The sequence below is a fragment of the Fulmarus glacialis genome, unplaced genomic scaffold (genome assembly GCF_000690835.1).
Source record: "Fulmarus glacialis isolate BGI_N327 unplaced genomic scaffold, ASM69083v1 scaffold32414, whole genome shotgun sequence".
In the NCBI taxonomy this organism is placed as follows: domain Eukaryota; kingdom Metazoa; phylum Chordata; class Aves; order Procellariiformes; family Procellariidae; genus Fulmarus; species Fulmarus glacialis.
This window is the reverse complement of record NW_009206645.1, coordinates 2615-12588: the sequence shown is the minus strand read 5'-3', so window position 1 is coordinate 12588 and position 9974 is coordinate 2615. Positions and strand designations below refer to the sequence as shown.

The window sequence follows — 9974 nt, the reverse complement described above, 5'->3', positions numbered from 1 at the left end:
CGGGGTGGGAATGGGCTGCTCCCTGCGTCCTTCTGTCACTCGGTAGTTGTTTAACCGGCACGCTCGTAGCTGTGGAAAATCAGGGAGCTGATTTCCCTGTTATTTTCCTTGGGGTTGCTGTATGTTGGTGGTCTGAGGGGGGGTTAGTGATCTGCCACTTGTTTTGGTTTCTGATGTGTCTCCGCCATGAGTCACAGCAGCCGCAGACAGGCGGGGGCTTGAGTGCGAGAATGAGGGTATGGCATGAGCTGAGGAGCTGGTATAAAGTGTGAACTCACCGAGTGACCTTCTCGTTTCTTAAGACTCTGGCACCAGCTGACTCTGCAAGTTTTGGACTTTGTTCAGGACCCTTGCTTTGCCCAAGGAGATGGACTCATCAAGGTGAAGTGCTTGATTGTTCCCAAGTGTTTTTATCTTTCTGTAGCGGAGACGAGTGATGCTATTTTTGTTACTAGTAAAAAATAAATAGCCTGTGACTTGTCTCTGGAGAATTATTAAACCAGGTGAATTCAGCTTTCTGGGGTTTATGCACTAGATGTGAGTGCAGGGTTTGCTTGGTGTATGAAAATTCTGCTAAAATTAAATGTGTCATTTTAGAAGCTTCACAATGAGTCTTCAATTTAATTCACTTAAGATTGTTTTTTTTGGGGGGTGTGCAGGGGGAGCCTTTTTCTTTCCCTTTTGTTACAAGGGGTTTACAACTGCAAGTGTGGGGTGGATCGTGAGGTGTCCGCAAATGCCTCAAAGTATTCAGTAGATTATTTCACCCACTGTCTGGGAACTTTTTCTATTTACAAAGACAATGGCATACTCAGTCTAGAGTCACTTATTTTCTGTATGCTACAAGTAATCATGTATTTTCACTTTCCTTTGTGTTTTTAGGTTAAAATTCAGCTTCCCAGGAGATAGTTATTTCCATGATAAAGAGCTGTGGGTTTCTAGAGACAGTCTCTCTTCCGAATGTGTGCAAAGAGGAATTTCAAAGCTTTGGGCCTGTGCTTCTTGTGCAGTGATAACTGAAGGCATGTGCCAGGCCAGGCAGGGAGGTGTTGTGTTGTAGTACCTACTAGCTTGTGAGCTTCTTGAATCACTCCTTGCAGTTGGAAGGAGACTGCAGAGATACAATTATCTAAAATGAGCAATTTTTGGCTCATGGATTCTGTACAGTGTAGTTGGATGCCCACTACTTTACTGGAAAAATGAATTGGGATACAGTGAAAAGCGAGTGTCATAGCTAAAACGGAATATCCTTTTGCCCTGACTATCGATATCTTTGTGCCTACAGCTGTACGAGAACTTCATCAGTGAGTTTGAACATAGGTGAGTTCGTTTGCCTGGAAGTGTTTAGGTAACCTACTGTTGGCTAAGGCTGTTCTGACAATGAGGTTTTTGTTCTAGGGTGAACCCCTTGTCCCTGGTAGAGATAATTCTTCATGTAGTCAGACAGATGACAGGTAAGTGTCCTTACCTGTTATTTACAGTATCTTTAGCAACTGATGCCTATGAAATTTGACTAGTTAATAGTAACGGTTAAATCTTCGATGTTAAGCTATTGTCTTTCTGGTGTATTGAAAAGGGAAAGCACTAACTCAAAAAGCTTAAATAATTACCGCTACATAGAGTAGCAAGTCTACTGCTTCACTAGAGGAATGGCTGACGAGCAGAAAGCCCGGCCTACAATAGTAGCACCTTTTGAAGGTTGAGCGGTACACTACAGAAAAAATATATTCCAGTCTTCATGAATCCAGTAAAAGGATTTATTTCTGGGTTGAGATTTAGTTCCACGGGAATTCCTGATATTGCTGCTTTTTTTTTTTTTTCCCCTCTACTTCAGATCCCAATGTGGCCCTTACTTTTCTGGAAAAGACTCGAGAAAAGGTATTTTTGAAATTGCTTTTTCTGGTAGTCCACCTACAGGAATCGTTTTGCTTATGAGCATATATGGTATAGCTGAAGAGGCAGATATGTGTATGTTGAAACCTGTGCTGGAGAATGCCTACTCCTTTTCTCAGTGAACAACTCTGTATTTTAATGCAGGAACATGTTAACAAATGGAACGCAACCAACACAGTCTAGGTTTCAAGAACCTACCTGGCTGCAAGGGTAACACTCTCTAAACATGTATCTTTGTGAAACTGCAGGTAAAAAGCAGTGATGAAGCTGTCATTTTGTGTAAAACAGCCATTGGGGCGCTGAAGCTGAACATTGGAGACCTGCAGGTCACCAAGGTGAGCAATGACTTGAGTAGTTCAAGCGTTTGGATATTTTGGAGCACTGTGCAGGCTTCAGCAGTTAGTACAGCATGGACATGCCTGTGTCTGTGCTTCAGTTTTGAATGAGAAGATGATAAATTTGCAGCTCTTGGGATTTCCAGGAAAACCTGCAGTTCTGCTTTACATCTTGTAGGCTGTAAAAATGCGTGTGTAGTACTTATGGCCAAATCTCTGAAGTTTCAATACGATTCTGATGCAGGTAGCCTTTGAGGTGCTTTTGCTTATTGGTGGCCTGCAGCTGATCACTGCAACTATTGGTGTGCACAGCTCAGGAGAGAGGGAAGAAATATCTTGATGTATTCCAATTTGCAGTTTAGAGGGTCTCATGAATTCAACAGTATGTATGCTGCTTGTTGGCGAGCTGCTAACGATGACTGAACTAGTGTATTGTTTCCTGTGCTAAGCATGTTATTTATTTAAGCTCTTGGCTTTTTTTAGAACTGTCTCTTAAAGCTAAGATGAGCTTTTTCATGCAGTGCAGCTTTATGTCTCTTAGAGCAAGTGCAAAGTTTAATGGGTACAAGTATATATAAAGTGTGTGTGTATATATATGTATGTAAGTGTAGCTGCAGGGTTGTATTTTTGGGGTTTTGGGTTTCTTTTTTTTTTTACCTAACTACTATGTAAAGGAAGAATGCCATTGCTTTATTTTTAATACTGTGGTAGTGGCTTTGACTGTGGTCTCATCTGCTTTACTACTGAGTGGATGTTACTTCTGGACCACACAAGAATGTTGTAACCCTTACAGTGGTGAACTGGAAGGCTGGGAGCACGGGTGTGTACGAGGTGTGCCTTCACCTGTAACAAACAGGTTTTCACCCTCCTCTAGGAGACCATTGAGGAGGTTGAGGAGATGCTGAACAATCTCCCTGGGGTGACTTCAGTTCACAGCCGCTTCTATGATCTCTCCAGCAAGTACTACCAGACAATTGGGAACCATGCCTCTTACTATAAGGATGCTCTGCGGTTTCTGGGGTGCATTGATGTTAAAGATCTGCCGGGTAACTCCTCCTTTGCCAAGCATAGAAAGTCCCAGTTTTCATTCTCTTTTCATCACTTCAATCTAAATAAATGCACTGGCAGAGAACAGGTTTTCTCAACGTTATTGAGTCTGCTGTGGTGGGGCCAGGATCTAGCTAGAAAGAGGAAGAACCCACAAGAAGAACAGCTGAGTAGGATTCTGCTCTTAAGCTGCGTTGAGGTGATGGGAGGGGGGAGGTGCCTCGACCAGAAGGGATCGTTTGTTCTAGTTCCCCAAAATCTTCAATATAGATTCAAAAAGTGCTACTGCTGTAGTTACTGCAGGCTTCTGAATTTCAGGTTTGGGAGAGGATGAGGAGGAGGGCTGAGAATGATTTAATAGAGGCACAGAGAGGAGGGTGAGGGAGGTGTTGGTGGGGCTTAGACTGCTGCTTCATCCAAACTATTTTTGTTTTGTTGGTTTTTTTTTTATTTGGTGGATTTTTTTTGTGTTGTGTTTTTTTTTTCCCCAGTATCAGAGCAGCAGGAGAGAGCCTTTACCCTGGGACTGGCAGGGCTCTTGGGAGAAGGTGTTTATAACTTTGGGGAGTTGGTAAGTTGATGCTGCATTGCTTCGCTTGTTGAGTATCGGGAATTGATTTTGCCCTATTAATGCTGTCCCACCTGGTCTCTGTAGCTCATGCACCCTGTTCTGGAGTCCCTGAGAAACACTGATCGGCAGTGGCTCATTGACACGCTTTATGCCTTCAACAGTGGTAATGTAGAGACATTTCAGGCTTTGAAGTCGGCGTGGGGTCAGCAGGTGAATGCATGAGTTGCTATATTGCTTAAGGCCTAGGCTCAATATTTACAGAGGACACTTAGATTCTGTGGACCTTTACCTTAAGAATTCCTGACTCTGGTGCATTGGTATAATTTTAATCATGGAAGTAGTAACGTTTCTTTCATTTTGATATGTATCGTTAGTTTTCATTTGGCTTCCCTCTGTGTCTGGTTGATTGAAAGAAGTAAAGAGTAATCTCTTGTGATCCAAGGGGAAGGCAAACAAAAACGTCATGCTGTCCTGCACAGGAAGATAATCTCTGATTTAGTTTCCATAATGCCATTCACTCCCAGTATTAAATTGCTTCCAATGTAAAATAGTGGTTTTCCCTTGTGTTCTACGAAGTTTGAGGAAAACAGTGGTGTTGGATATTAACTACACTGGCTCCACGAGAAATTATTGACATAGCAGTAATTTACAGGTGGACTTGTATGTCCACTTGTGCAAGGCTGTGGCCTTTGATAAAAGATTGCCTACCTTGCGAAGTGCTGCATTTAATTGTGCAGTTCTTATGATTTGTTTTATGGAACCATTACTAGGTAGTGGGTGGGTTGTAATGGTCACCTCCCTCGTAAATGAGGGTAGTGGGTCCCCATGTGGCTTACATCTGTGTGTAGCATGCTGTTCTCCCCTGGGATGGAAAAAGTAATAATGAACTTACTTGTTCCATTTTATCCTCTTACAGCCAGATCTGGCTGCAAATGAAGCACTTCTGCTGCAAAAGATTCAACTGTTATGTCTTATGGAGGTGAGCTGAGAACTGTGATGTGTTGCATGTGGAAAATGGAAAGGGACTGCTCCAACTACCTTTTGGTGGGGGTAGCACTGTTGAATATTCTGTTCTCTGCTGGGTGCATTTATTCACTCATCTCACAGAAACTCGTGGGTATAAATAGTTGACGGCAGATTTTGCCTCTAGGTGGTGCCAAAAGGCAAATACTGCAAGGAAAAAAAGCCTTGTGGTGTACTACTTGTTTGCAATGTCACGGGTGTGCTCTTTCAGGCAGGATATGGAGGTGGGGAAGAAAAGAGCAAGCTTTGTATCTTGAGGATGGCATCTGAAATGATAACTCTTAAAGTATGTTCTAGTATAACAAAGATTTCTAAAACGCAGTTAAAATCTTAGTTTCCTCAGGACTGAAAATCCTTTCCCTGATAGGTAACCCTAAATGTTTAGACAGTTTCTTTCCTGTCACCTGAAGGCTTTGGCTCTGTTGCTACCAAATAATACTGGTGTATATTTGTGGCCCTGGATCTTTTTCAAAAACTTAAATATTGAGTTATCTGGAGTGTAATGTATGTTTATACACACCCACATACCAATATATGTGTATGTTAATGTGTGTATATATACCACCTGCAGTGTTTTATTGTGAAGGAGTTTTACCACCTATAGGTACTGTGCTATCTCAGGGATTTGATACACATTGAAACATTTCAACACAAATTGATTTGCTTTATTTGGAGATCATGTTGTTGCCTAGGAAGTCTGCTGCTTGGAGCAGCAAGGTGCGTGTGGAGGAGGGAGCGGTACTACTCCTTTCTGCTGACGTAAATGCATTTTTCTTTGAAGTATTTTTATTAAATATGAGAAATGCAGTCGCTGCTGCAGATGGAGAGCTCAGCAGGACAGTATGAGGAAAGCTGTGCACACTATTGGTAAAAACTAAAACTGTATGGGATATATTTTTTGTTTTGTTTACTTGAATTCAGATGACTTTCACCCGACCGGCCAATCACAGACAGCTCACTTTTGAAGAGATTGCTAAGAGTGCCAAAGTCACTGTGAATGAGGTGAGTTCAGGTTAAGACAAATTTATTAATGTCTAAGTTCTGAAGATCTAGAAGTGTCTGGATAGACCTGCTCCCACAGGTGAAGTCTAAGTAGAAATGTTCTCCCCTGTTCTTGTGCATTTGGAGAACTTTTTTCTTTAAGAAGGAATTAACTGCTTGGTGCTCTTGTTTCTTGGTAAATAAATTTTTGAAGATTCTTAGTCATAGTCTTAAGTTGGAAGAGAGCTCTGTAGGTAATCTGTTCCCACGTACTCTTGAAAGCAGGCCTTTAGATTAGGTTATGCAGGGCCCTGCCAAGCTGTCTTGAGTATTTCCAGCCACAGGAAATGTCACTGATGTTTAATTTTTCTCACGGTGAAGAATTTTCTTCTGTTATCCAGATGGAATCCCCACTGAAGCAAATCCTGCCTGCGGTCTTCTGTCCTTTTGCCGTGCATCCTTGTGAAATTAGTACCCCTTATCTTCTGTGTTACTGCCTTTTAGGTACTGGAAGACTGTGATGAGGTATCCCTAAGCCGCCTCTTACCTAGGCTGAAAAAAAAAAATTTCTTCATAATGTCAAGTTCTCAGCCTCCTAATCTTGGTGGCCCTTTGCTAGACTCTCTCCAGTTTTGCAGTGCCCCCCTTAAACTGAAAGGGGGTGGTGCAAAACTGGACACGGTGTTGTAGGTGTGCTCCAACAAGTGCTGAGTGGAGTAGTCGCATCCCTTGATCTGCCGGCTCTGTTCTTACTGATGCAGACCAGGACACGGTTCCCCTTTGTTGCTACAGGGACACACCCTGGCTCTTGCACAGTTTGCTGTCCCCCCCAGACTCTGCTCCTTGCCATCAGAGTATACTCTGCTGAGTGTATTCAGAGTATGCTGCAGCCAGCCAGACCTCCGTCTGTGCTGTTGCTCGGGATCCTTCGGTCTCAGGTGCAGGACTCCATGCTTATCTTCACTGTACTTCATGTGATTCATGTTAGCCCAATCTATCATGGTAGCTCTTATTTCCAGCACATCTGCCTCTCCCTGCCAGTTTGGCGTCATCTGTGAAATTGTCATCCAGCTAGCTTAAAGATAATTAAATAGTATCAGACCCAGTATCAACCCCTAAGAAGCGCTACTTGTGACCAACTGCCTGTTCAATTCAAGCCTCTAGCCACTACTGTTTGAGCTCGATGGTTTAGCAGATTTTCCACTCATCTTGTGGTCCTTCTGTCTGTCCTGTAGCTTACCAGCTTGTCAACAAGAATGCGGTAGGTCTTGTTGAGCGCTTTGCTAAAACAAGGGTATGGGGCACCTACAGCGTTCTCTTCGACCACTGAGCAAGTTATTTAATTTAAAAAGGCAATCATATTGGTCAAGCACATCTTACCTGTGGTAAATCCGTGTTGACTTTTTCCATATACCTTGTTCTTCCTGGGATTTTGGAGAAAAGGAAAGAAAATAAATCTGCTCTTAGGGAAAAGAAATGTCTCCTGTATTTTTTGATGTTGAATCTCAAGGCATTATAACCTAGAAGTGGGTGTGAGAGAGGCTGCAGCTGCTCTTGATTTTTTTGTGTGTAGTAAACAGTCTTCCAAAAGCTAGTGCCATTTAAAGGTTTTACTCATCTCGGGGGAAGCTGGGTAATTCTCAATTGTTTCCTTGATTTTTTTTTTTTTTTTTAGGTGGAACTGCTGGTGATGAAGGCTCTCTCGGTAGGCTTGGTGAAGGGCAGTATTGATGAAGTCGATAAGAGGGTGCACATGACATGGGTACAACCACGCGTGTTGGATTTACAACAGGTAATGACCAACTTGAATATTAAGGCAGTACTAACTTGTTTGGAAATTAAAATAAGAACTGTGAAGGGTCATTATCTAAGAATGTCTCAGTGCTTCTTGAAGATGCTCAGGGAACGAGGACGTATATCAGCTTTTCCTCATTCCTTTTTACATTGCTGCCTTTAGCTTTTACCTTGGGTATATGGTGCATTTTGTACCAGTGTTTTGCGTTAAGTAGTTAGAAACCTGTCAGGAGAGAGAATAGGATATTAGTGACACTTCTCTTCTGAAAGCCACACAAACCACCATAAAACACAAATGCTGTGACTGTGTTTTCCAGAAGGATGCAGACATCTGTGTGGCTGCTTCAAGCCTGAATGCATGAAACAAAATCTTGCAGTTTCTGGGTTGTAGGTGGCACACTTGTCTTGGGAAGAGAGAAGTTCAGGGTGATAAAGACAAAGGTGCTGAGCTTCTCAAGTTCATCCTCGTAACACTTTAGGGGACTGTATAGGGTGCCTTTACGTTTAAAAAAAAAAATCAGTACATGGAATACTAGCTGCAAACAATTCCTTTTGTGCATTTCAATTTAACTTGAAACATTGTCGTTTTGATGGTAAAAGATGTTAAGTAGCATCTTTTCTAGATGTATGGGGTTTTGAGAAGTTGTTTGGGATCTCAGGTGTTTGTCCTTAAAGGTGAATATTGGTATTTCCAGTAGTTGAGGCATTAAAGTTATTGTGGGCTTGCCTTGCAGATCAAAGGAATGAAAGACCGCCTGGAGTTCTGGTGCACAGACGTGAGGAGCATGGAGATGTTGGTGGAGCACCAAGCTCATGACATCCTAACATAGAGGACCTTGCACTACCCCTGGGAGAGTAATTTCTACTGCTACTGACGCTAGCAGCACTCAGACCACTGACTCTGTACTGAATTATATTGAAGGGGGGTGGGAGGGCAGAGGGGAGAGCAGCTTTTTGACGCTTGTTCGGAGGAGTAAGTGGCCTTTTGCTGTGTAACCCTTTGGTGCTTGGAGTCAAGATTTCCCTATGCGCTAACATTAGTGGCACTGACCGTGAGAGCTCCCATCCTGCTCTCCTAAAAGGAGGACAAAGGCTCCGCAGTGGTTGGTTTATCAGTCTTGTTATCAGACTGTTGTGGGAGGATGTGATGCTGGTTGCATGTTACAGGAGCGGAGGCTGTTTGCCGGGTAAAGGGGGTAGCAGAAGCTCCTTTATGAAAACACACTGGAGAGGTCCCTGACCAATATCTGGTATTACTTGGTGGTGTTGGCCTTAGGAGGGCATGACCTTCCCCGGTAACCTCTCTCCCCCTGCCCCTGCAGCAGCCCAAAGGCAGCATTACTGAAATCATCTTTCTCCTTTTGCCCTCTTTCTGCACAACCCCTCCTCCTCATCTGCAGTAGAGGGAGTGTTTACTCCATCAAAGGGTTTTTTCCAGGATTACAGTTTAGTGGATGTGTTTTTATATACTTTTGGGGGTGGTTGTCTTTTACGAACACTTTGTGCTAAAGTGAGGTGCAGCAGTATTGCTGGAATAAACTTCTCTGCCTTCCCTTTTCTGTAGTTCTGTGTTGTCTTCGTAACTTGCAGTTGAGCCTCTGATCTGTTTAAAAATACACTTCCTTTTAAGTTTCCTGTTACAAAAACCCTCTGTCCAAGCACAATACAGATTTAAACAATCTGTTAATCACCAGTGGGATTAGTATGTAATTTACTTAGCTTGTAGTACCTTGGTATGTACTTTATTGTCAAGTTCCTTTGTTTTGTGGGAAGCTGTAGTCCTGATGCCTTTTCTCAAGTTGCGTAAGCATTACTGACTGAAAAGGCCTAAATAAGGCCTGAGACAAGTTTTTGTTCTGCTTTTGCCTCTTAACAACTACTTTAAAAGCTTTCTGTAATGTAATTGTTTTGCCCTACTGCTGCTGCGATTGTCTTTACAGGGATGGAAGATAATTGCGCACATCGAGAATTTGAAACAAATGCGGATCTGAACTGGAGGCTACCTCCGAGTATCCATTTGGTTGCATAATACTCCTAATTATAAGGCAGTAATAGCAAACTACACTAAGGTTTATAACAGTAACTTTAAATTGAACGGAGTCATATTCACATACCTGGCTGAATTCCTTGGGATGTAGGTGGATTTTTAAATGCTGCTGCCAATATATCCATGGTCAGTTCTTGCTTTCCAGCACCAGTTTGATTACTACTGTGATTCAAGATCTCTAGTTATCAGTTTGATTCTCTGGTGTCACTCCAACAAACTGTACTACTGGAATTTTTATACTTTGCGTGCTTCTTATAGTTTGCTGTCTTGACTGAGGGTTTAA

At 42.6% G+C, this 9974-nt stretch overlaps 1 protein-coding gene across 1 annotated transcript; it reads left to right on the top strand.

The window, feature by feature from the left end:
• Positions 1-302: 302 nt before the first annotated feature.
• PSMD13 (proteasome (prosome, macropain) 26S subunit, non-ATPase, 13) lies at positions 303-9195 on the top strand (the record flags this gene model as incomplete). The annotated part of the gene is made up of 12 exons (XM_009575837.1): positions 303-381; positions 1286-1320; positions 1399-1454; positions 1835-1878; positions 2142-2228; positions 3103-3274; positions 3767-3846; positions 3931-4056; positions 4763-4825; positions 5791-5871; positions 7526-7642; positions 8379-9195. Coding segments are annotated over 12 exons (1036 nt in total), but the record flags the coding sequence as incomplete, so codon positions are not given.
• Between the last annotated feature and the right edge of the window lie 779 nt (positions 9196-9974).